General features: G+C 46.3%; 2 protein-coding genes across 3 annotated transcripts in view; both read left to right on the top strand.

Moving 5' to 3' along the window:
* The first annotated feature begins 2,589 nt into the window (after window positions 1-2,589).
* On the top strand, window positions 2,590-9,359 carry QARS1 (glutaminyl-tRNA synthetase 1). Its single transcript, XM_045992232.1, has 24 exons — window positions 2,590-2,728; window positions 2,883-3,030; window positions 3,407-3,516; window positions 3,674-3,749; window positions 3,972-4,036; window positions 4,596-4,649; window positions 4,780-4,840; window positions 5,194-5,265; window positions 5,383-5,468; window positions 5,647-5,733; window positions 6,157-6,256; window positions 6,377-6,455; window positions 6,538-6,646; window positions 6,738-6,868; window positions 6,977-7,069; window positions 7,182-7,319; window positions 7,403-7,490; window positions 7,579-7,722; window positions 7,825-7,929; window positions 8,123-8,215; window positions 8,317-8,444; window positions 8,539-8,605; window positions 8,680-8,805; window positions 9,217-9,359. The coding sequence occupies exons 1-24, from the start codon at window positions 2,612-2,614 to the stop codon at window positions 9,265-9,267; spliced, it is 2,328 nt and encodes a 775-aa protein (XP_045848188.1). The 5' UTR covers window positions 2,590-2,611; the 3' UTR covers window positions 9,268-9,359.
* A 1,204-nt stretch (window positions 9,360-10,563) lies between these two features.
* The window catches only part of QRICH1 (glutamine rich 1), a 55,734-nt gene continuing 39,871 nt past the window's right edge, over window positions 10,564-26,426 (top strand). The window contains exons 1-3 of one of the 2 annotated variants that reach the window (XM_045990650.1): window positions 10,564-10,714; window positions 12,171-12,230; window positions 23,131-23,460. In XM_045990650.1, the coding sequence (XP_045846606.1) occupies window positions 23,152-23,460 (309 nt within the window). In that variant the 5' untranslated portion in view covers window positions 10,564-10,714; window positions 12,171-12,230; window positions 23,131-23,151. The remainder of the gene's footprint in view (window positions 10,715-12,170; window positions 12,231-23,130; window positions 23,461-26,426) is intronic. The other variant, XM_045990649.1, reaches the window with a different exon arrangement.

Below are 26,426 nucleotides of genomic sequence, written 5' to 3'. Positions count from 1 at the left end.
TTAGCAAGGGCAAATCTTATGAAAAGTTTCCTTGTCCCTCTTCATGGATAGTGCTGCCTCCTCCTCTGTTCAACGGCTTGAGGGTAAGGGTGGATGTCTCCAGCCAGAACAGATGGGAAGCAGAGGTACTCATAAGGCCACTGTTAAGCCAGAAAAAGTATAAGGCAGACAGGGGCGGGGGGTGGTGGGCAGAATTTTGGCAGCCCTGTAGATCCATCCCTGCCAAGCTTCTGGGGCCAGTCCTATAAAAAGCTTAGCCATTTGGGCCCTGCTAGGACACCTTAGCCTCAGTTGGAGTAAGGGGTGGCGGTGAGCAGAGGGAGCTTCTGGAGAAAGCTACCCCTGTGACCAGTGTTGGCTTTTTCTTATGGGAACATGGCACAAGGCCAGTGTAGGGTTGCTGGCTATGGAATGGAGCCTAGAGAGCTGGGTGTGAGAACCTACAGAAATGGTGGAATTGCCAAGCTGAGCGCTGGTGCTGGCATACTGTTGGCCTGCTAGGTGTGGGGTACAACAGGATAGTACTGTGTCTTAACTGTGTGCAGCCCCAAGTGTCTAGCCACTGGTGGTCTGCTTGTAGTAGATGCACTGATCACGGGTCTCTCTGTCCTTGACCATAACCTGGCTGCTGTTGTATCAGCCATATAACCCTTCTGTGTCATCTGCACTATGGCCCCTACTCTGTGCTGCCAGCCCCAGGACCCTGCCTCTTCCCATGCCAAAGCTGGGCCTTGCTGACTGCTGCCTGGCTTTTCTCCTTGATCATCTTTTTCTTGATTTTCCTTGAAATTGTGTCAAGGACCCATGCAAGCAAGCCAGCTGCTGGGCTGGGCCATAAAATGTCATGGTTCTATTCTGGGCAATTCATAGGGCTCCAGAAGACTGGCTAGCTTGCCTCTGCTTCTTGTGGCATTCTTGGTACATTGGTGGGGCTACTGTCTCATCCTGTGACATGGAGCCACAGGTTCCCTGGACAGGCACTATGAGAGAACCGGAAAAGATGATGTAGGCCCTGACTCCATTGAGGGAGCCATCACCAGACCTGCAGGACTCGATGGTAATGGTGCTGTAATAAATCCGGTGGCAGGGCGCCTGGGTGGCTCAGTGGGTTAAAGCCTCTGCCTTCGGCTCGGGTCGTGATCCCAGGGTCCTGGGATCGAGCCCCACATCGGGCTCTCTGCTCAGCAGGGAGCCTGCTTCCTCCTCTCTCTCTCTACCTGCCGCTCTGCCTACTTGTGATCTCTGTCAAATAAATAAAATCTTAAAATAAAATAAATCCGGTGGCATCAGGTACAGAGGGGACAGTGGATGTGGCACTGTGCTCATCAAAAGGCACCTTTGTTGTGGGCTACGTAGCTGTAGCTGTGGACTCAGCACAGGGGTGGTGTGGCTGAGGCTCTGCTTCTTGGTGACTGTTTATGGCACCACTGCACTACATCCCCAGCTCAATGCCTGCACCTGGCCTTGCCTGGGCTGGACATCAGGCTGGAGTCATGGGAGCCAAGACACAGGAATGGACTTCAGTACTGATCCAGTGTGGCCCTGGGCAGAACCTGATGTGGTCATCATGTGGGACCCAGATGTAGGCCCAGAAATGGCACTTGGTCATTAGTGGGATATGACCACAATGCAGGACACAGAACATGTATAGACTGCAGTCATGGATATCCTGCCTCGTTCTTGAAGGTCCACAAGTATTAGTGACCCCAAAACCTAAAGAGCCCGAGTTCCAATCCCAAATTTGGGGATCTTCTCACCATCCCAGCAGCTCCAGTTTCACAAAGAAAACAGTTCTCCTTTAGCCTGATTCTCAGCAGGTCCTAGAAGTCCAGTGAGACACTGGGGAGATTCCACCAAGCACAACAGGCCTCATCATGAAGATTGTATCTCCTCTGCTCCACCCTATCCCAACTTCAATAAAATATCTTGTCAAACACTTGCAGATGGATTTCCAGGTCTAATTTGCTTGTAGTTTTTTGTGACATTTGCATGCTTTGGTTAAGGGAGGGTACGTATGTCAGGAGATTTTAAAAGAAGTTATTACAGAACACCTTTGAGGTCCTTCTTCAGCCCAAACACCTGTCTCCTAGCCAGGTGTGTCTAGGTGGGCGCCTGAAAAGTGCCGGACTTAGGGAGCCCCTCTATCTGCCATTCTACACACTATCTGTGCTGGAGTCTTGACCGGTTTCTCCGGAGTTCGGTCCCCTGCCCCCCAGCTGTTTCCATGACAACTCCAAAGCTGTGACGTCAGAAACGTGATAGGAACTCGCAGTTGCTCCCAGCAACAGAAATGGGATGGTCCCAAGCTTTCCTGCTTCTGTGCTGAACACCTTCCCTCCAGGTCCGTGCAAATCTCCCCTAAAGTCCTGGGGCTCCCACCACTTCACTTCAAGCGACCCACACCACGAAAACGTAGACGGAAGTGAAGCGCTCGGAAAAACCAGTCTGGGCGGCCTCTGTCTTTTAAATGGCGCCCTGGGTAGCCCACCCCCTCCCTCCAGGACGACTACCATTGGCTCCCCCTGGCGGCTTCGCTCTCCTATTGGTCAGTGGGCTAATGCCAACGTCAGATTGGCCCCAAAGTTTTCTTTCGGTTTCCGGTGTCCCAGCAATGGCGGCTCTGGACTCGCTCTCGCTCTTCACTGGCCTTGGCCTGAGCGAGCATAAGGCCCGGGAGACGCTCAAGAACACGGCTCTGAGTGCGCAGCTGCGCGAGGCGGCGACCCAGGTGGGAGTCCCTCTGCCTTTGACCCTGCCTGCCGACTGTGCTTCAGTGCCGGACCAGGTCCCGATCCCCATCCTCACCCCGACCTACCAACCTTGTCTAACTCATGTTTTTCTTACTGGGTGTGGGGCTTCTCTTCTGACCCCTTAAACCCCAGGCGCAGCAGACTCTGGGCTCCACTATCGACAAAGCTACCGGGACCCTGCTATATGGATTGGCATCCCGACTCAGGGATCCCCGGCGTCTTTCTTTCCTTGTGAGCTACATAGCCAATAAGAAGATCCACACCGAGCTCCAGCTGAGCGGTGAGACCCCTGCCTGCCCTGCTACTTCCATCTCCAGCTCCTCCCTTCAGCCAGTACCCCTGTCTGCCCTTTCTGCTAAGTCCCCCAGTGCATTTTTCTATGCTTCTATTGCGTTCCTCTCTAAACCCAGGCCCTGACAATGAGGGGTGGAGAGGGTTCCCCGTGGCGAAACTGACTGAGGAACTGTGTAGGTCTAAAGGAGAGCCTCTATCAGAGCACGATTCTTCCTGTGATCTCAGAACTTCTCTAGGATGGTGCAAGTCTTAACCTCTGAGGAGGCGAAATTGTGATTATTGGGGTTTCATGGGGCTAGGTAAGGCCTTGTCTAACCACTTCTTGGAGCTGAGATGGCCACTCATTGGTTCTCCTTTCTCAGCCGCCCTTGAGTATGTGCGAAGTCATCCCCTGGACCCCATCAACACCGAGGACTTTGAGCAGGAATGTGGTGTGGGTGTCATGGTGACCCCAGAGCAGATTGAAGAGGCTGTGAGTCTTTCCTTAGGCATCGGGTACCTCCTTAGTGCTGACCCTGGAAAGGAGCGGCTCAGCTTCTCCACCCAGGAAGAGACAGGGTGAGAGTGTGGGTCCCTTCGAGCATTTCTGAAGGACACTTTTCTGAACAACATGGTTTGGCTTTCTGCAGGTGGAGGCTGCCATAAATCGTCACCGGCCCCAGCTCCTGGAGGAGCGTTATCGTTTCAACATGGGACTGCTGATGGGTGAGCAGGGCCTGGGGCAGTGGACTATGTTGTTCTCTCTGGTCATACCTTCTTTTTTGGGCATAAATGAGAGAGAGGAGAGGGAGGAAAAGAGCATTTTAAAAGTGGTCCAGTTGGGCCCAGGCTCTTGGTTCTTGAGGTCAGCCAGAACTTTTTCTTGTGAAAGAGAGTAGGAAGTATCCTTATTGGCCTTTCTGCAGCTCCTTGTGCCCATGTTTCTAGGAGAGGCTCGAGCTATGCTTAAGTGGGCAGATGGAAAAATGATCAAGCACGAAGTGGACATGCAGGTGAGCAACTCCTTGAGCTGAAGCAGGCAAAGACCCTGCCATGGACAGTACCTAGGGTCCACTGAAGGATACATGGGGGTGGGAGGGAGAGACCCTGTCCCTGCTGTGGTGGATAATAGAGCCTAGTGTGGAAGAGCACCACCCTGGTGGGCAGTAAAAGAGTTAGGCCTCTGGGTCGTGTGAGTTGCTTTCCTCTGAACCTTAATTTCCTCATCTTGTAAACAGAGGTGATATGGTCCTCATCTCAGATGATGGGTGAGAATCACAAGAGACTAATGGCTGAGGTAGTTTGTTGTCTTGATGCTGAGCCCACAGTTCCTCTCTGTAAATGGCAGTTTTTGTTACCTGTTTTGTCACCAGATTTTGGACTCTCAGGGGGGAAAGAGCATTTGGGGCCAGCAGAACCATGTGAGGAGGAGAAGTGGGATGGGCTAGGTAGGTTCTTCAAGGCAATATTGGTAGGCAGGCCAGAAAGCCCTTGGGTAGGTGGGCGGGGCCAATCAGAGGCTCCTTGAAGCAGAACACTCTTGTTTCAGCCCAAACCCGGGTTTCTGTGCAGGTTCTTCACCTTCTGGGTCCCAAGACAGAGACTGATCTGGAGAAGAAACCCAAGGTGGGGTTTCCTGGGTATGGTCCTGGCTCCCTGGGGATGAGGTGGGGTGGGGTGAGACTTCCGGCTGGGGAAGGGAATATGTGGCCCCACTGATCCTGAGACCCTGACTCAACTTCTGGGCTTCTCTCAGTTGTCAAAAGCTCGACCAGAAGAGAAAGACCGGAGGACAGCAAAGGACATGATGGAGAATGGTGAGAGGCTTGAGGTCCCTGTCACATTCACCTCTCTGACTTCTAGGCTTTCTACATGATGGGTTCTTACAGCCCCGTCTCCTCAGGCCATTAACTTCCTCGTCATCCCTACCTTCCACTGCCAGATTGGAATTCCTGGTGTTTCCTTTGTTCTCATTACCCAGAGACTAGCATGAAGAAACAGAGAAGCCTGGCTCTGTACCTCTTGTCTCTGGGGTTGGAGAAAGAAGAACCTGTCTGGTTCTCCTCTGTTTGCAGGATTTGGGGAGTACTGAGAAGTACCTCCCTGAGCTGCACGAGGTAGCTATATTCAGAGGATCAGAGGATAAGTTTTCTTTGGTCTGTTCTCACAGGTGAGGCTGCTGACCAGGCCCTATCTCTGATGGAGCAGCTCCGAGGGGAGGCACTTAAGTTCCACAGACCTGGTGAGCAGGCAGGTCAAAATCCTGGGGGGAGGGTAAGATCTTGACAGTAACTCTTATAGCCAGGGTAGGGAGCCTTGGGCTGCAGTGCAGTCCTCAGGCTTGTTCTGGCCCTGGCAGGTGAGAACTATAAGACCCCAGGCTATGTAACCACGCCACACACTATGGACTTACTGAAGCAGCACCTGGAGATCACTGGAGGACAGGTGTGTGGAAGTACTGTTGGGCAAGTTAGTCCTGTCACTCGCCAAGAGGCCTGGGCTGCCTTCATGCTGCTCCATCTAACCCATCACCTGGCCTCCCTAGGAAGGGGCATCTGTCCCTTGAGGGCAGTCTCAGTTCTGGCTCAATTCTGGCTTAAATGTCCTATTTCCCTCATCTCAGGTACGGACCCGATTCCCGCCGGAACCTAATGGAATCCTGCACATAGGACATGCCAAAGCCATCAACTTCAACTTTGGCTATGCCAAGGTGAGTATGTGGGGATCTGGCAGTCAGGGTGACCACTTGCTGCTCCCAAGACTTGATACTGGAAAGGTGTCCATGCCTTCCCTGCTGCTGCTATAATGTGCCCAGAGCAGACAGAGGCTGTGGAGGGGAATCATGTATGTGATAAAAGGCCAGGAATCCACTGGACTCATTGGGAAAAAGCTGTAGATGAGGCAGTGAGTTCAACTTCGGTGAAGTGCCCAGTGCAACTCCTCAGGCTTAGAAAGAGGGTATCTGGAGTTGGTATAAGATGCTTTGTTTAAGGCATTTAGATACAGGAAGATGAGTGAAACTCCTGAAGGTGTTTCCAATTCTGACATGGGAGAGCTCTGAGAATGTCCAAGTTTAATGAGTTAGACTCTGGAAGCTGATGATGTGAGAGCTCATAGATTCTATAACTCCTAGGCCAACAATGGGATCTGTTTTCTACGCTTTGATGACACCAACCCTGAGAAGGAGGAGGCAAAGTTCTTCACTGCCATCTACGACATGGTGGCCTGGCTGGGTACGGGCTGGGCAAGGGCTGGGAAGAAAGAACTGGTGGTTAGTGGGCCTCTCTGTGGGCTATGGCTTGCCATTGGGTGTCCCTGGCTCGTTGCTCATACCAAGTCTTTTTCTGCCCCAGGTTACAGTCCTTACAAGGTTACATATGCCTCTGATTACTTTGACCAGCTGTATGCCTGGGCCGTGGAGCTCATCCATAGGTGAGGCCAGGGCTGTCACGTAGAACTAGTTACGCTGCCCAGGACATAGCCATCTTGAGCACTCATACCTCTTCCCCCATAGGGGCCAGGCCTATGTGTGCCACCAGCGAGGAGAGGAGCTCAAAGGCCATAACTCATTGCCCTCACCCTGGAGAGACCGTCCTGTAGAGGAGTCACTGCTGCTCTTTGAGGTGGGGTTCTAGAGGGGCAGTTGGGTCTGGGTGGGTGCTGAGGAGGAGATGCCCCGTGCTGAGAGGCAGTCTGAGCCCTTGGTCCTGTCAGGCAATGCGCAAGGGCAAGTTTGCGGAGGGTGAGGCCACGCTGCGGATGAAGCTGGTGATGGAGGATGGCAAAATGGACCCTGTGGCCTATCGAGTCAAGTATACACCACACCATCGCACGGGGGACACCTGGTGGGTGTGAACATGGGGTGGGGCTATGGGATTGTAGAGAGAGGTGGGAGGGCCATGGGTAGGGCAGAGTGGGGCTGGATGGTGGGGCCCATTGCCTATGCCCTGCAGGTGCATCTATCCCACCTATGACTACACACACTGCCTCTGTGACTCCATCGAGCACATCACCCACTCACTCTGCACCAAGGAATTCCAGGCCCGGTGAGGGAGCTGGGCCTGTGGGGTGGCGAGGGCCAGTGGGATTCCAGCAGCCCTTCCTGTGGTCTCTCTCTGGTCTGACGTGGCCAGACCTGACTCTACCCTCCCACCTCAGACGCTCTTCCTACTTCTGGCTGTGCAATGCTTTGGATGTCTATTGCCCTGTTCAGTGGGAGTACGGCCGTCTCAACCTTCACTATGCTGTTGTGTCCAAGAGGAAGATTCTCCAGCTTGTGGCAGCTGGTGCTGTGCGGTAGGATGATTGTCTATCTCACTGAAGGTTGGAAGTAACTAGTGGCATATACTGCCAGTATCTCACCACCTCCTTGCCCGCAGGGACTGGGATGACCCACGGCTCTTCACACTCACAGCCTTACGACGGCGGGGCTTTCCGCCTGAGGCCATCAACAACTTTTGTGCTCGGGTACAGCCCGGTGGGCTGGGTGGGCAGGTGGGGGCCGAGCAGGGCAGTTTGTGGTTGTGGCTGTGAGTGATGCTGATCTTCCTGCTAGGTGGGGGTGACAGTGGCACAGACCACGATGGAACCCCATCTGCTCGAGGCCTGCGTGCGTGATGTGCTGAATGACACAGCCCCACGGGCCATGGCTGTGCTGGAGCCATTACAGGTCATCATCACCAACTTTCCTGCTACCAAGGTAGGTGTGCCTCTGTTTGTATCTGTTGGGGGAGGATTGCACCTGGGTCTGGGCATGGGGGTCGCAGTGCCTAGTGTGACTCACACCCATCTCCTACCATAGTCCTTAGAAATCCAGGTTCCCAACTTCCCAGCTGATGAGACCAAGGGCTTCCATCAGGTTCCCTTTGGACCCATGGTCTTCATTGAAAGGACTGACTTCAAAGAAGTAAGTAGGGGGTGTGAAGGGTCCTGTTTGCTGCTGAGCCCAGTCCTGAGATCCCTTCATCTCCTTTTGTCAGTCCACCTACTTCCTACTTCAGATGAACCAGCCCCTGCCAGACATAGGGGTGGGGGGAGAAGCCTCTTGTACCTTTTTGACCTGTGCAGTCTCCTGTGTCCACACTGCTTCCTACCTCTAGGAGCCAGAGCCAGGCTATAAGCGCCTGGCATGGGGCCAGCCTGTGGGCCTAAGGCATACAGGCTACGTCATCGAGCTGCAGAATGTTGTCAAGGTGAGAGCAGTCAGTGCCTTCTGTGGGGAGGATCTGGGTGCATGCAGACTCCAGTTCTAGTAGTGGTCCCTGGGTCTAATTGTAGGCTCCTCGACTTCCAGGGCCCCAGTGGCTGTGTAGAGAGCCTGGAGGTGACCTGTAAACGGGCAGATACTGGAGAAAAGCCCAAGGCCTTTATTCACTGGGTGTCCCAGCCTCTGACGTGTGAGATTCGCCTTTATGAGAGACTGTGAGTAAACAGAGCTGGGGTGCAGGCAGATACAAGATGGGCCTTGCCTGCTTTGGCTACCCAGCTGGGGTCTTGACCTTCCTTCTGGCTACAGATTTCAGCATAAGAACCCTGAGGATCCTGCTGAGGTGCCTGGTGGATTCTTAAGTGACCTGAACCCGGTAGGCTCAGGGGGTATAAGGTGAGGGTGGTGGGTCTCTCTGGCTGGACGGCCCCCTGAGTTTCCTGCCCACAGGCATCGCTACAAGTGGTGGAGGCGGCGTTAGTGGACTGCTCTGTGGCCCTGGCAAAGCCCTTTGACAAGTTCCAGTTTGAGCGGCTTGGCTACTTCTCCGTGGATCCAGACAGCGGCCAGGGACAGGTACACGAATTTACCTGCCTGCCCTTTGTACAACAGTGACAATGGTGGCTACCATTTACTGTGCCAAGTGCTCTGCCAACATTCCCTTAGTTAATCCTTGCCACTTGAGATGGGGTTCATGTTTTACTGATGAGGAAACAGGTTCAGAGGTCCAGGCACAAAATTTTGTATGGCCCCTGCCTTTCTTACTCCTCAAGGGTGTAGGGGTCAGGCATAGTGGTTGTTATAATCCTTTTAAAATGGAGGCCCAAAGTCATCCAGTTCTCTACCCAAAGTCATAGTTATTGAGAACCCAAATGTCCTGACCCACCCTCAGCTCCCCTGGGAGGAGGTAAGGGTAGGGTCTGGTGAGGTCTGGGCTTCCTAGCCTGGTTCTGGCTTGGTTGTCATTCTTCCCCCTCTGCCATCCAGCTTGTCTTCAACCGGACTGTCACACTGAAGGAGGACCCGGGAAAGGTGTGAGCTATAAGGAAGCCCCGTGGACCTACCTCATGCTTCTGGAGGCCAAGGGCACCCAGACTCCATGTCAATAAAGAACAGCTAAATCCCCTGGAGTCTGTGTGTTGTCTGTCTGCGCTTCTAGCTCCTGAGGACCTCAGAGACTTGCTGGGAGTAGGGAGGAGGTGCACTGCATATATCTTTGAAACCACTGATACACTTCTTAGTGCTCTAGGGCAGGGATCTGGGCCTGATTCGAAATCCTGTGCACCTGGTCTGAGGGGCTAGCAGGCTCTGGGTGCTGTCCCACTGTTTGGAAACTTGTGCCAGAGGGATCTGAAGGGTTTGTGTCTGCCTGTGTGCCCAGGCAGATGATAACATCTGGTTCTCAGTCTAATCATTTAGCAAATAAGTATTGAGTGCCATCTATGTGGCAAGCAAAATGAGAAGAGGAAGACTTGTGAGGTGGCCTTCTACGTTGACGGACTAGTTGGCCAGACAGAGGGTGACCAGGCACTGTGCAAGAGAGGTCTCCCTGGGGCCTGTATAAGGCTGGAGGAAGTTCCTGACCAATCCTGTGCCTCAAAGTACTCTCAGGAGGTGACTCTTTAGGGAACACCTAGGGACCAAGGAGTTGTTTGCCAGGCAGGAGGAACAAGTGCAAAGGCCCTGGGGCCCTTTTTAAAAAAAAAGTCTATAACCGACTTGTTGCCCTCGGGGGCAGTGTGGGCTACTAGTGAGGTCCATGTGTGCCTGCAGCTTTAACACCCTCCACATTTTCCCTGTATACAAACACCAGGCTACCAGAGGCCTGCTTTAAGGTGGACTGGGTTGCTGAAGGCTGGATTAGGAATGCAGCGGATTGAGGAGGGGGTTCCTAAATGTTAAGGACTCCTGCACGAAAGTGATTTTGGGTTTCCCAGGTGGGACGATGGTACGGGGGCGCAGAGCCTAGGTCAAGGGGCTGCGGGGGCTACCTTAAGCAAGAGACGGGGCCCCGCCCCACGTGGGGCTGCGCGATTGAAGGAGGCCCAGACATGCTGCAGAAGGTGGGTCCAAGAGAGCAAGTTTGAGACCCAAACCGCCCAGGCTCCTATTCCAGGCAGGTCGGCGGCCCTGGCCCCGCCCAGCATGGAGGGGCGTCCGAGGGCGGGCCGCTCCGCCCTACACTCCTGGCTCTACTTGCGGTTTCTGCGTCCCGAGGCCCGGCCTCTCGCCTCGGAACAAGCGTTCCCTTTAAGTTTGGCCAGGAGGCAGTCTCAACTCTCGCGGGATTCGACGCTTCGGTTATCGCGAGAGGGGCATTCGGCACCCATTGGCTGTGAGGGTTGAATGTAAGATGGCGCCCAGGGAGCTGTGAGGGGAAAATCCTGTCGGTCTTGGAGCGGCGACGGCGGAACCGGGGCCCCGAGCGGTGCGGCGGGGCCGGCGGGTAGAGCGGCGGCGGCGGCGGCGACGACGACGTCGCCGGGTGAGGGCTGCAGCTGGGGCAGAGATGTGGCGAACCTGTGGGCCTGAGACAGCGGGCCCACCCCACACAACGGCGGGCGGGGGCGGGCGGGCGGGCCGCTGCCGCTGGGCCCAGGAGACCTCGGGGCGGCTCCGGAGAGGAGAATGTCCCTGGGCTCGCGCGCCCCCGCCCCTTGTGAAGTGGGGAGAGGCAGGTCGGGGACTCGGGTGGGCGCGGCGCGCGAACGCGCACTGGTGCTCGCGCGCGGCTGGGCCTGTTTATACGCGGGGGCGCGCGCGCTGTGCGGCCCTCCTGGCGCGCGTGGCCGCCGACGTGCGCGTTCCCGGTTTGGGTATCTTCGCTCCTGGTGCTGCGGCCCTGGGGCCAGAGCGGGTGTCGGTGGCGCGCGCCCGCCCGCGACCCCCGCTTTCGGGGCGCGCGCCCTGCTGTTGGGTGGCGACGCTGCCGCCGCGAGGACGCGCAGGACACCTCTGCTGCGTGGAGCGGCGGCGAGCTGGCGGGAGGCTCGCAGTGTGAGGAAGGTTGTGGGTTGGGCCCTTCCTGCTCTGGTGACGTCCCCGGACCGCCGTGGCCTAGGTCTGGGGAGAAACCGACCGGCTTTCCGTCTGACTTGATCCGCTCTTCCGCGAGGCGGGCGAGATAGCTCGTTCTTCTCGAAGAATGCAGTGACTTGAGGCTAATGTGCGGGGAGGGTGCTGCCCTGTTTCTGAAACTGAGCTATGTAGGTCTGTGAGGGCAGCGAGCCCCCTCGAGTTTCCTCACCTTGTTCTTGTGCTTTGTGCTGGAGAGGGAAGGTTAATCCTGCAAGGCTCTTCAGCGGTTCCTGCTTTCTTGTCATTGCAAAGTAATTCTTTCATAAGCGCAATTCCTACGCGTCACCTCTGTGCGCTCCGGAAGGGGATCCTCTTCTGTGGTCGTGAAATTACCCGAGCTTTAAAATTCCACTTCAGATCCTTGAATGCAGCCTTTTCTTCTGCGTGGGTGGGAGGGGCTTGCTTGTATTCTGTTAGACTAAGGAAGGCCCGCTATCTCTCAGCCAAAAAGTTGACCAGAACAAAATTAAACAACCTGAGAAACCTGTGCTTTGCCTTCTTTTATAATTACAAAATTCCCCAACAGAAATTTCTAAAATCTGTTCATGTATCACTGCAGAAGTCACTTTTGATGTAGAATTTCAATCCTTTTCGGCTTTTTTGTTGTTGTTACGGTACGGGGGGGAGTTCTAGGTTTGTCCTAGAGAAATAACGCACTTCTTTTTTCTAAGACAAGACATCTAACTGTTTTACAGTCTTGCTTAATTAATTTGAAAGAAAAAGAAGCTAAGAGGAAGTAAAATTAGCTACCAAACTTAATAATGATGGGGGTAATTCTTTTAACATACTGTATTTTAAGAACAAAGTTAAAATTTAAAAAGAGGCTGAGGATGGAAAGGACTTCTTTGTTCTATCTTCTTCAGAATGTTACAAGTCTTAAGAACTCAGGACAAGCAGCAGAAATACATGCAACATGGTGACTGGTGAGTTAAAATCATTCATATGCTGAAAATATGTGTGCAGTCTTTTTCCTAGTAGTATTGAAACATTACAAATCCTGCCAATTACTCTGGGCGCTGTCTGACAGAAACTACTAAGTGCTGGGAAATTGAAGATGTGGGAGAACTGCATCTTTGAATCCAGCCACAGTTTGCTGCTTGAACACTTTTCTTCCCTTGAAATGTAAGTCAATGCAACTTTCAGGTTTTAGCATGAGGGTGCACAGCTTTTCTAAGGACCTTAAAGGGTTCAAAGAAAAGTAGTAAAGTTTGAGATAGACTTAAAATTTTGATATACCTTTTAGGCCTGCCTGTTCCAGGATATCTTTGTTTTTAACTATTAAGTTTGAGATCTGCTGTTTAAATTGGTGTTTGTAGATAATATTTTAGTAAGCTCATTAACTTAGATTTATCTTTTAGAGGATCTCCTACTTTCAGCCCTCTGTGATGAATAGTTTGTGTACCTTTTCATAAACCTTTGCTTTACACATCCCTTTCCAGCTTATGTTGTTGCCATTTCAAATAGATAAAATAGGGGTTCAGATTTCTTAAAATTTTAATTGCTCCCAAAAGGTAACCAAAGTCGGGCTCTAGGTATGACTGTCTTGCATTATGACAGCTTCAGAATCAGGGATCTTTTCCTTAAAGCTTGCATGCTGTCTTTTAATCAGTTGTGGTTTGTCCTCTATGTGTCATGCTTCTTGCTTGTCTACTTTTGAAATGGCCATTCTTTATCTGTAATGGTCTTTTATTTCTCCATCTCAGAATGAGGTGTTCTATGAGCACCTATTCTTTTCTGTTACTTTGTACTTTGTTGCTCTGCATTTTGCCAGATGTTTTAAGTCCTCTCCAGGATTGTGATTTCTGATTGTGGCTGCATGAACAAGTGATAGATTAACCTCTTGCTTTGCTGAAAAGGGGGAAAGAATGAACCTTTGGTGTCACACGTGAGGCTAGAGCAAAATTTTAGGTAGAACTGGTTGGCTGTGTCAGAAAGCCTTTTTTTTTTCTCTTGAAATATCTGTAAATTCAGGTGATCTGTAAAATGTAATGAAAAATTAAATAATGAACCACTGTTTACCACCTTTCACAAAGTAGAACAGTGCCAGCACCCCTGCACCCTTCATGGGTCCCTTCCTAGTCATAGCTTCTCAATGGCTAGAGATAATTATCATTCTGACTTCTGTGACAATCATGTTCTTTTTCTTTTTACTTTTATCACTTTCATATCCTTCAACAACATAGTTTTGTTTGTTTTTGAGTTTTATGTACATGGAATCATACTGTATTTTATGTCTTCCTTTAAGCATTGCTAAATTCATCCCCATTGTGTGTGACTGTAGTTCATTCATTCCAGTTTCTTTATCGTATTCAGCTATATGACTGTACCATAATTTACTCATCCCTTCTGCTATTGCTAGACATCGAGATTCCTTCCATTTTGGGGCTGTTACTAACAATACTACTTTGGACATTCTTGTATAATTACCTTTCTGTATATGTGTGTGATACACACCTGGGGATAGAATTCAGCTTTAGTAGTTGATACAAATGGTTGTGCCAGTTTACAGTCCATCAGTCTTTGGTGGGAATGTGAATTTGAAAGTGTGTTGAAAGTGTGAAAGTGTGTTGTCCAAAAATAGAAACATGGCAAAAATGCCCCTAAATCAGGCATTCTTCTGGTAAAGGTATGGGGCAGATAAATGACCCAGTGGGATAATACTTACCCCAAACCATGTATAGGTTTATTATCCTTAAGAATAGAAGTGTATCTCCCAATTTGCTTCTTTGAAATGATTCTTTATGTTAATTAGGACAGATGTGACTACAGCTCCTTAAAATAGAAGTTGATTTCTTTTTTGATGTGAATGTGTTCTTCACATCGGACTTACAGAGCTATAAGGAGCCATCTACACATAGTAGATGTGAGCTGTGAGAGGGGCCCAATAACATGACTGGGTAAACAGGAAGAGGCAGGGCTCTGAGGCTGTTCAGAGTTTCTTCTCTTAGTCCATTTTATATTCAAGACCTGCTTTGTGGAACTGCATGGGAAACTGGGAAGAGGTATCAGAAATTTGAGGAGACCCAAGATAGGATGATTCTGGTGAGTATTTAAGTCTTCCTTTAGTACCTAAATAGAAAAAAGAAAGAAATTGACAAAGAGACCTATGAAAATGTAATAGATTATTCTTTTAGAATAACCTTTGTCCATCATACCTTCTTGTGTTCTAGTTATAAAATAATAAAAGTAATGATAACTTCATACATTGAGGGCCTAAATCTGTCAGACACTGTGCTAAGCTCCAGTAGAAGATACTGGGGAAATACTAGTGATTGATAGGTGTATATAAGTGAAAATTTCCTAGGTCTGTTGGTGTGGGGTTTTCTGTTTATTGTTTTGCAAAGCAGCTATGCTTAAAAGTATTCAGAAGCAAATGCTTATTTACAGACTGCCCTACCCCAGTGAGCCCCAAAGTGTTTTTCTCACTCTTTGCTTTTTGACTCCCAGAAATTGGGAGTATTCAACTATCCCTGCAGCTTTATGTTTTTCTGAAGTATTTTAATTAATCAGTTAATTTACTGTTACTCACCAAGTCTTTGACCTGGAGCTAATTTAGAATCTTGCTTTGGAGCGCCTGGGTGGCTCAGTGGGTTAAAGCCTCTGCCTTTAGCTCAGGTCATGATCCCAGGGTCCTGGGATCGAGCCCCGCATTGGGCTCTCTGCTCCTCAGGGATCCTGCTTCCTCCTCTCTCTCTGCCTGCTTCTCTGCCTAGTTGTGATTTCTCTCTGTCAAATAAATTAAAAAAAAAAAAGAATCTTGCTTTCTTTGGGGGGTTGTAGAGAGTTTTTCCATTTCTCCATTACCAGGGCTCACCCTTGTGCAGCCTTGTGAGCAGCATCTTGAAGAAGTTAACAGTCTTCATTATTATGCAAGCTCTGGTGCTTGATGATTTTGTCTTTTATTAAAGAGTTTTAGGTTTTGAGGGAAAAATCATGCTATGATCAGCCAGAATTGTTTGTGTCTGTTACTGTGGGGTAATCGGTGTGTAAAAAGATTAATTTTTAATTATCTTTTTAGTTTAATACAAATTGTGGAAAATATAAGAGAGTATTAAACAGGAAGAAATGTAAGTCCTCTGAATCTACCACCAAGGCAGAACTACTGTTAGCAGGGTTTTTTGCGTTTTTTTTCCCTTAGGTATATAAACAATATTGGGTTATATAAATACAATTGTATTAGTTCTCTTTTCACACATATAATTTATTTCTCTGTTAAATTTAAATAAACTGTATTGAGAGGACAAGGAATCTTCTAGATATTAACATCTTTTTTTTTGGCTACTGTATTAGTAGATCTGTAGAACACTCAGTAAATGCTTAGGAGCAGACTTTCTTTATATGAATTTGGTATATGATAACAGTGGCATTTCAAGTCAGTGAGCAAAGGAATTTCAGTAATTCAGTAAATGATACAGACAAGTTGTTTGCTCTTTGGAAAAAATAAAATTAGACTTTTACCTCACATTATACAAAATAAATTTTAAATGGATCAAAGCATTGTATTAAAAAATTACACTGTTAAGTTAAAAAATTGAAGGTGAATAATGACCTGATTTTATGGTAGAGAGGACTTTTTCTGAGCAAAAAGCAAAGGAAGAAACCGTGGTCACCACTGTTGAGAATTTGCTTAATTTTTCTCAGTGTTTTTTTTACTCACTGACTAGTCTAAAATATTTGAATACACTTCTGAAGCCTTCCCTTTGCCCACCCCCTTCTGAGCAGCACTTTTGTGTCAGGTCAAATGCTAACTTAGTGTGCTTTCGTTATTGGGATGTGTCAGTCTGGTGGATACTGCCAAGTGAGCAGGTTAAAAAGACAAGAAATGAAGCCATTTGTGTTTTAGTCTGTATAAATGGGCATATTGGAATGTTCTTTCAAATTGGCCTTTTCCATTAAATTTTTAAGTTCTCCAAGGGGTGCCTGGCTGGCTCAGTCAGTAAAGCATGCATTTCTTGATCCATGGGTTTTGAGTTTGAGCCCCATGTTGGGTGTAGGGATTTCTTAAAAATAAAATCTTTTTTAAAGATTTTATTTATTTATTTGACAGAGAGATCATAGGCAGAGAGGCGAGGAAGCAGGCTCTCTGCTGAGCAGAGAGCCCGATGTGGGGCTCGATCCCAGAACCCTGGGATCGTGACCTGAGCTGAAGATGGAGGCTTAACCCACTGAGCCACCCAGGTGCCCCTTAAAAATAAAATCTTAAAAAACTTTTTAAGTTCTCCATTGAATTAATTATTGGTTAATATTTTTAGCTTCCTCTGATTCATTGGTTCTCAAAGGATTTTGTGGACTTGTACAGACAGAATCAGTGAAGAACCTCCTAGGGGCCTAGTGAAAGAAAAAAAACAATGGGAATTGGGAAGCCCTGGCTTCTGCTTGAAGCTCCACTGACTACAGTCAGCTCTAAACTTGGAGCACAGCAAAGTGTTTTTATATTTTGTAGTCTAAACTGTTTACAATACAAAAGGTGTTTTTATCATAGAATGTTTCATGTATTTTCACAAGGATACAGAAGAATAGAATATTTGTTGAGGAGCCTTGATCAACATTTTCTAAGTTTTATAGCACTTTTCCTACTTCGGGCTATTGGTGTTTTGTTTTGTTTTTTTTTAAAGATTTTATTTATTTATGACAGAGATAGCTAGAGAGGGAACACAGGCACGGGGGAGCTGGAGAGGGAGAAGCAGGCTCCCCGTTGAGCAGGGAGTCCCATGTGGGGCTTGATCCCAGGATGCTGGGATTATGACCTGAGCTGAAGGCAGACGCTTAATGACTGAGCCATCCATGCGCCCGTTTTGTTTTGTTTTAATGAAATCTTTTTTTTTTTTTTAAGATTTTATTTATTTATTTGACAGAGAGAGATCACAAGTAGGCAGAGAGGCAGACAGAGAGAGTGAGAGGGAAGCAGGCTCCCTGCTGAGCAGAGAGCCCGATGCAGGACTCAATCCCAGGACCCTGAGATCATGACCTGAGCCGAAGGCAGTGGCTTAAACCACTGAGCCACCCAGGCGCCCCATGTTTTAATGAAATCTTGAATGAACTTTGAGACTTTATAGCAGATGCATTTCCAAGCTTTTATTGCATTCTTTCTTTTTAAATTTTAATTAATTTATTGAGTAGGCTCCACGCCCAGCGTGGGGTCCAACACCAGGCTGGAATTCACGACCCTGAGATCATGATCTGATCTGAAATCAAGAGTTGGACACTTGGGGCGCCTGGGTGGCTCAGTGGGTTAAGTATCTATCTTTGACTCAGGGTCCTGGGATCGAGCCCAGCATCAGGCTCTCTGCACCTGGCGGGGAGCCTGCTTGCCCCTCTCTCTCTGCCTGCCTCTCTGCCTAGTTGTGATCCCTGTCAAATAAATGGGTGAAATCTTTAAAAAAAAAAAAAAAGCGTTGAACACTTAACTGACTGAACCACCCAGGTACTCCTTATTCCATTCTTTCTGAGAACTGAATATCCACCTTATTTTTGATTTTTGGAATAAATTTATAGTTGGACTAGGGTTTCTTATAGTGATTTATCTTTTTTTTTTTAAAGATTTTATTTATTTATTTGACAGAGAGACATCACAAGTAGCAGAGAAGCAGGCAGAGAGAGAGGGAAGCAGGCAGAGAGAGAGAGAGGGAAGCAGGCTCCCTGCTGAGCAGAGAGCCCGATGTGGGACTCGATTCCAGGACCCCGAGATCATGACCTGAGCCGAAGGCAGCGGCTTAACCCACTGAGCCACTCAGGTGCCCTTATAGTGATTTATCTTAACACGGTATTCTAAACTTTTTTTTTTTTTTTAAAGATTTATTTATTTATTTATTTGACAGAGAGAGAGATCACAAGTAGACAGAGAGGCAGGAAGAGAGAGAGGGAAGCAGGCTTGCTGCTGAGCAGAGAGCCCGATGCGGGACTCGATCCCAGGAACCTGAGATCATGACCTGAGCCGAAGGCAGCGGCTTAACCCACTGAGCCACCCAGGCGCCCTTAACATGGTATTCTAGAAATACAGGATTTGCTTGGAGCAGAATGGTTATCATCTTTGGAACCTTGATTTAAAAAAAAATAATGTCCTAAGTTTAATTAGGTATGAAATGCTGTATTCTTTTTTTTTTTTTTTTTTTTTTTTTTTAAAGATTTTATTTATCTGACAGAGAGAGAGATCACAAGTAGGCAGAGAGGCAGGCAGAGAGAGAGGAGGAAGCAGGCTCCCTGCTGAGCAGAGAACCCGATGCGGGGCTCGATCCCAGGACCCTGGGATCAGGACCCGAGCCGAAGGCAGAGGCTTAATCCACTGAGCCACCCAGGCGCCCCGAAATGCTGTATTCTAAAAGTAAACTGTTGATTTATTAGAGTTATACTCCCTTCACTAAATGCTTGTCAAAAATAGAGGACAGAGGACTTTAATTTCCCTATCTTATATAGTGTGAAGTCTAGAGATACTCTGAAATTAATAAGCCTACAAATACAGATTTAAAGCTATGAAATTGATCATGGCAAAAATAAAAATGTGATTGGCAGGGGTTAGTGAGAGGAAGTTTAAATGCCCTAAACTTACCTTTCCTGAAGGACAGATCAGTGTTTAAAATTGGTAGATCAAGAAAGCATACTTACATATTATTTTGTGGGTGTTTTTTTTTTTAAGGCCGTTAACATGTTTGTTAGCTTGATTGTGGTGATTATTTCTTAATGCATAGGTATATCAACTTACAAATTGTACCCCTTAAATATATACAATTAAAAAACAGTTGTTTTGCATTAAATGACACACTAAAAGACAGATGAATGCACATATATTTGATATAGTGTCCTTGTATAAGATACACAAAGAACTTTTACAAATCAAGTAGCAAAATTCAGAAAACTTTATAAATTGATAAAAGACTTAGAATGACGTTTTAAAGAACAGGATTTCAGAATTGTCAATAGACACAAAAAAGGTACTCAACTTTGGGTGCCTGGGTGGCTCAGTCCTTAAGCAGCTACCTTCAGCTCAAGTCATGATCCCGGGATCCTAGTATCTAGTCCTGCTTCAAGCTCCTTGCTCAGCGGGAAGCCTGCTTCTCCCTCTCCCACTTCCCACTTCCCCCTGCTTGTGTTCCTTCTCCCACTGTGTGTCTCTCTGTCAAATAAATAAATAAAATCTTAAAAAAAAAAAAAGTATTCAACTTCATTAGTCATCAAAGAAAAGTAAGTTAAACCCTGAATGTGGCACCTACCATGCTCTGTTAATGAAAAATCAGACATTAATAGTAAGTGCTGGTGAGAATGTATAACAGCTATATGTGGGGTTATTTTTAAATTATTTTTCTGTACTATTTGAATATTTTTCCTTAAAAAATAAATGTGTTACTTTTACTTCCCCCCAAAACAAAAACAAACCAGAAAACTAGATGTAATTCTACCCTGAAAACTTGTTTCTTAGAAAAAGAATTTGGGGGGCGCCTGGGTGGCTCAGTGGATTAAGCCGCTGCCTTCGGCTCAGGTCATGATCTCAGGGTCCTGGGATCGAGCCCCACATCGGGCTCTCTGCTCTGCAGGAAGCCTGCTTCCTCCTCTCTCTCTGCCTGCCTCTCTGCCTACTTGTGATCTCTCTCTCTGTCAAATAAATAAAAATAAAAATAAAAAAAAAAAAAAAAAAAAGAAAAAGAATTTGGTGCCGTTCTCCTTTATATTTAATATCAGACTTCATATGAGGCTTAAGCCTCCTGATTACTGAAATTTGGAATGAAGGGAAATAAGTCACTAGGAAGATTTAGGACCTGCCTTTACCAAACAATGCTTGTATGAAGATTTTCTGATTCTGTAAACTTCTTACAACTTTTGAGGGTATTTGTGTTTGTTTGTATTTATTTTCCCCCAGATATGAGACAAAAAAAGGTTTTGCTACATGGTTCTCCATACTTTTTAAAAAATTGCTTTGAGGGGTGCCTCGGTGTCTTCAGTGGGTTAAGCCTCTGCCTTTGGCTCGGGTCATGATCCCACGGTCCTGGGATCTAGCCAGGAGTCTGGCTCTCTGCTCAGTGGGGAGCCGGCTTCCCCCCCACCCCTGTCTGCCTGCCTCTTGGCCTACTTGTGATCTCTGTCAAATAAATAAATAAAATCTTAAAAAAAAAAAATTGCTTTGACATAGTAGCTATGACTCCAGTACAGACAGCCTTCAGAATTCAAGCAGTCTCTCACTATTTTATAGGAATGCAGCTAATTGTTGAAGAAAATAAATTTGGGGAAATGTAAGTTTCAGTTGACCTCTGCCATTCTCTTATGATGGAGGTAGACTACTGAAATATGTAATAGCATAGCATAGAAACAGTTAATTTCTGTTCATACATCTCTCCTTTGTCCCTTTTTGAGCTAGAAGGGTAAGTGTGATTAGGTATTTAGAGACACATGTTGGGAATTTTGTAATGTTGTTGGGTCTATATTATGAGAGCTGCTTTCTTCAGAAGGAAATTCCAGTCGTGATGCTCTTATCAGAGGGGAGGTTTGACACATTCTGTACCAGTGTGGCGAGTATTTGTGGATCACCTACACTGGAATGTCCTTCTCTGAATAGGTAAGAAAAGGATGAGGTGCTTGTCCTTGGTGGTGGTCTTCTCTTTTGTGCCATGACATCACTGAGAGCTAAATTTTGAAGTCTCATAGACTTCGAAAGACCTCCTAATTTTCAACTCTGAGAGAAGATATCTGAATGCCGCTGTAGCAGAGAGAAGAGAGAACTGAGCAAGGGAGATGGTCAGAAGAGAAGTGAGAAAGGGACAAACGAGTTAAATTTCAGATTAGAGGCTGTCAGCAAAGGCTTTAACCTTGCCCTCACCTGACCTGCACTTGCTGTTCTCTGCATTTTATTGTGCTTGGAGTTTCCTGAGAAATAGAGGCTCTCCGGAGAGTAGTGGCCTAGGATTTGACTTTAGGTAGGACAAGGTCTATGTGTTGTTCTTTATTTATGGGAAAATATATTTAGAATATATTATATGCATCATTAAAAGATTTATTGTTGGGTCTGTTTTCTTTGAAAGCACCCAAATATAACTCCTATAGTATATTTACAGTGTCCCACAGAAATGTTGCCAGTGTTAGTAACTTAGTAGCAGTAAGAATTATATGTTTTCTTTGGTCTCACACTTATCCCAGATAATAGGTTCTTTTCCCAAGATATATACTATTTACCAAGAAAAAGGGTAACATTTATGGTTGTAAGTTAGAGATGTTACAGGGACAAAGAGCCATAATCCTTCCTTTATACATTCAATTGCAAATGCAACATACATGTATATGTATACATATATGTACCTAATGTGTGTCAGCCATTCAGAGAATATTGGGACCCAGTCTTGTCTGCCAGGAGTTTAGAGTCAAGTGAAAGAGATGAGATGATTACCCATATGCCTTTTATCTGTAACAAGGCAGAACAGGGGCACCTGGGTGGCTCAGTGAGTTGAGGCCTCTGCCTTTGGCTCAGGTCATGATCCCAGGGTCCAGGGATCGAGCCCCGCATCGGGCTCTCTGATCGGCGGGGAGCCTGCTTCCCCCTCTCTGCCTGCCTCTCTGCCTACTTGTGATCTCTCTCAGTCAAATAAATAAATAAATAAAATCTTTTAAAAAAAAGGCAGAACACCTGGGCAATGAAAGAGACTGGCATTTCTAGCCTTGATGCCCTTCTAGCCTTTCCTTGATAGCCCAGGGAAACAAATCACTTTTTCATTTGCGATTGACAGAGAGCCCTTTTTGGCAAAAAGGTTGACATCGTCTGTGTGACCCTCCTATCCTGCTGCTGCTTTTGTTCTGGAAGTGGTTCTGATCCAGAGAGGAGGGAACAGTGTGAAAGTAGCTGTGGTAGGGCCCTCAGCAGTCCATAGATAGATTGCGTGGTTGTCCCCCAGGTAATTGAGAATTACTATCTACCCCTGCAGATTCATTCTTAGGGTAAATACCCCAACGAAAAATGTGACGAATTGATCTCTGAATCTTAGTAGTGACCTAGTAATTTAAATTACTATTCATCTCCCTCCCCCAGCTAATTTTAATAATATCAGCTAGTACTTATATGGTGCTATCTATGTTGGATTTTCTTCCAAGTACTTTACTTGTGAAGTGTGTTTAATCTTTATGTCAATTCTGTATGGTAGATACTGTTTGTTCCCATTTTATACACAAACTAAGGTTAACTAACTTGTCCAGAGTTTCAGAGCTAAGGAGAGATCAAGCTGGGATTTGGACCCTGGCAGGCTGGCTCCAAAATCCGTGCTTTTGACCAGTAAGCTGTGCTGTAAAAGAATGTGAGCAATATACGGCAAACGGGTTTTTGGTGTTTCTGGTGGCAGATGAAATATAAGTATATACTCCCTTTCTCTAGGGTCTTGCTACAGCTAGATGGCATATGTATTCTTCACTCTAGGACATCGTTGGCTGCAGAAATTGAACATGTCAGTAGGAATCCCTGCTCCTAACTTCCTTGGTTGTCCTCTCTGTGATGGTCACAGAGTAATTTTGCATGTGACTTTTGTTGTCCAGTGCTTGGCTCTGCAGAGAAGATGGCATTGGCCTCGAGCTGGGTGGAGAGTGTGTTTTCAGCCTGTTTCATCCAGTACTGTGACGCATGCCTTTGTTTTTTGTTTTCACTGTGATAGTTTGATTTAAGAAATGTTTATGGAAACAATTTCTAGACGCTGTTAACTAAAAAAAGAATAAGGTGGTATAATAACTCTATTTTGGATTCTAGATGTACACAGCTACCCTGAATATTCCACTCTGATGCAAGCATGATTGCTCTGCATTTCAGAATATGAAAACAATAGCCTAATTTTGACTTCTGACCATTTATTTTATTTCTAGGAACCCTAAGGACTCTGCAATATGAATAATTCCCTGGAAAACACCATTTCCTTTGAAGAGTACATCCGAGTGAAGGCGCGGTCTGTCCCGCAACACAGGATGAAGGAATTTCTGGACTCACTAGCCTCTAAAGGGCCGGAAGCCCTTCAGGAGTTCCAGCAGACAGCTACCACTACCATGGTGTACCAACAGGGTGGGAACTGCATTTACACAGACAGCACCGAAGTGGCTGGGTCTTTGCTTGAACTTGCCTGTCCAGTCACCACCAGTGTTCAGCCACAAACCCAACAGGAACAGCAGATTCAGGTTCAACAACCACAGCAGGTTCAGGTAAAAGGGAGATTGAGGTGCATCCTGTTTAATAGATTTTATTTGCCATCTGGGTTTTGGTTAGTAGGAACATCACATCACAAATGTCCAAGGTTATTTTTACTAAGGGGAGTACTCTGGTTTGGTTTTGTTTTGTTTTTTTCTAAAATATATTTATTTATTTAACAGATAGAGCACAAATAGGCAGAGAGGCAGGTAGAGAGAGAGGAAGGGAAAGCAGGCTCCCGCTGAGCAGAGAGCCCGATGTGGGGCTCGATCCCAGGACCCTGAGATCATGCCCTGAGCCAAAGGCAGAGGTTTAACCCACTGAGCCACCCAGGTGCCCCAGTACTCTGGTTTTTAAAACCCATTTTATTTAACACAAAGGCTTTCATAGTTAGTTATAGACTAAAAGTATTTGCAACTACCATAAACTAAAAAGATTGCAAATACTTGCCATTTGCTTTGGAGAATTGAACAGTATGGGAATTAGTGGTCTTCTGGGACTGGGTTTGGATGTGACATAGCTGTGTGTAACGGATGGTTCTCTTTTATCTGTGTCACCCTGAACAGATCAAGAGCAGAGGAGGGGTTCATCTTACCTCATTATTTAAAGCATGACATTTGGAAGTTGTTTTAAAAGGATATAATATATTTTAGTGATCTTCATTTAGTTTTATTGTTCCCTGACTTAGGTCCCTTGTAGATTTCTAGGTCTGTATTTACTATTTGTAATACTCAGGAAATAATGCTAATTGTAATGAGCTTACAGAAAGAGAAGAAACTTCATACATTTGCTGAGAAGGTGAAAGTGCCTCTTTAGGGCTTCCTCATCTGACACTAACAGTATTCTCCATTTACAGATGCTGCTTTCTTTCCCCTGTCTGTTGTGATTCTATTTCATTTTGCCCTCAATGTTTTTTACACCAAGAGAATTGGAAAGGGTAGAACTCGATGTAGGGGCAAGGATTGTAGAGAGGTATATTTGATGAGATAAAAAGACTGTGGCCTCTTTGCTCCTTAGGAATGCAGGCAGGTATATTGGAAGGATCTGGGCTCTGGAGTTGCATTCCTGGGTTTAAGTCTGGCTTGACCTCCTGTTTGTTGACAAGATTTAAATCTTTTAGCCCTAGATTTTTCATCTGTTAAATAGGGATAATACTGTTTAGTGATACTGAATGAGATAATAAACAAGAAAATATCTGGCACTTGGAGGAAGGAAGTATTGTTTTTTTCATTTTTTGGTTTTGTTTTGGTTTTTTGTTTTTTGGGTTTTTTTTTGTATCTTAAGATTTTATTTATTCAACAGAGAGAGAACCTGCACAAGCAGGGGGAGCTGCAGGCAGAGAGAGAGGGAGCTGCTGGCCTCCTGCTGAGCAGGGAGTTGGATGCGGGGTTCGATCCCAGGACCCTGGGATCATGACCTGAGCTGAAAGCAGACCCTTAACGACTAAGCCACCCAGGCACCCCTGTTTTTTCCATTCTTTGTAAGGAAGGAGGTATATAGGAAAGGTAGACTGATTTTTGGCTCAAGAAATTATTCTGCTGTTACTTACAGGATGGACTTCATTTTTCATAAGGTTAAAATGGTTTGGGATGTGGGCATCTGACTAGTCTGTGATGCGACTCTTGATCCTGGGGTCTTGAGTTCAAGCTGGGTGTAGAGCTCACTTTAAAAAATAAAAGGGAAAAAAATGGCTTGGGATTTGAGTCTAAAATGTTGTTTAAGACTTTATGTTCAAGATGGCAAATTGAGGTCACCTATTAACATCATCTTCTTTCCTTAAAGCCCCTGTAAATAAAAGAAGGAACGTAAATATAATAATAAATCCATGAGATACAAGCACTGAGCATGGAACTTGCTCAAGATCTCTTTCTGTCCCTCTGCCGCTCCCACCACTTGAGCGCTCTCTCTCTCTCACTTAAAAATAAAAACAAAGGGGTGCCTGGGTGGCTCAGTGGGTTAAGCCTCTGCCTTCGGTTCAAATCATGATCTCAGGGTCCTGGAATCCAGCCCCCGCATCAGGCCTTCTGCTCAGCAGGGAGCCTGCTTACAACTCCTCTCTCTCTGCCTGCATCTCTGCCTACTTGTGATCTCTGTCTGTCAAATAAATAAAATCTTTTTAAAAAATTAAAAAACTTTTGTTTTTAAAGATTTTTATTTATTATTTTAGAGAGAGATCGAATGAGAAAGAGAGAGCAAGAGAGGAGAGAGCTCATCGGGAGAAGCAGACTCCCTGTCAAGCAAGGAGCCCAATGTGGGACTCAGTCCCAGGACTCCAGGATCATGACCTGAGCTGAAGGCAGTCACTTAACCGACTAAGCTACCCAGGCTCCCAAAACAAAAAACTCTTACGGCAAACATATTTTCATTAATAACTGGCATAAGCCAGAGGGATTTAATTTTTCTAAAATTTTTCTAAAAGTTGGCTTTTTAGAGTTAATTTAAATAAAGATTAAATTGATATTAATTGTTACTTACAAAAGTTAATCTAAAGTTAACAAAATCATAAGCTAGACAGTTTAATAAAAATATGACTGAAAATACAACTTTATATAAGACTTCAAAAAAAATTTTTTTCTGAGTGACATCAGAGTCAAATACATGCCTCGCAGTTATAAAATTATTATGCAGGGGTGCCTGGGTGGCTGGGTTGGTTAAGTGTCCAACTCTTGATCTCAGGTCAGAGCTTGATCTCGGGGTTGTGAGATCAAGCTCAGCTTGAATGCCCATCTCCATGCCCACTTAAAAGAAAAAATCTCGGAGTTACTATACACACATGTTGGTTTTTTGGTCTCTTTTATTGGTCTATTTATACTTAGTTTAAAAGGATAATTTTTGAAATTAAAAATAGCACATGAGGCATAGGGGAGTTAAGTCCTGTATCAGCAGACACTGTTTGCACCCAAGCTGCTCGACTGGAGCCTGTGCTTCTACATAGTGCTGCTGATACATGAAGAACTCTAAGAAAGTAGAAAAAATAATC

Source organism: Meles meles, chromosome 20 (genome assembly GCF_922984935.1).
Source record: "Meles meles chromosome 20, mMelMel3.1 paternal haplotype, whole genome shotgun sequence".
Lineage (NCBI taxonomy): Eukaryota > Metazoa > Chordata > Mammalia > Carnivora > Mustelidae > Meles > Meles meles.
The sequence above is the reverse complement of the archived record's forward strand: the minus strand, read 5'-3'. Positions and strand labels throughout refer to the sequence as shown.

Excerpts from the sequence above, each read along its gene's own strand:
- QARS1 (XM_045992232.1), top strand. The coding sequence starts at position 2,612 with ATGGCGGCTCTGGACTCGCTCTCGCTCTTCACTGGCCTTGGCCTGAGC. Across the intron at positions 5,469-5,646 it reads TGGAGATCACTGGAGGACAG|GTACGGACCCGATTCCCGCC; the intron begins GTGTGTGGAAGT and ends CCCTCATCTCAG. Across the intron at positions 8,806-9,216 it reads CAGACAGCGGCCAGGGACAG|CTTGTCTTCAACCGGACTGT; the intron begins GTACACGAATTT and ends TCTGCCATCCAG.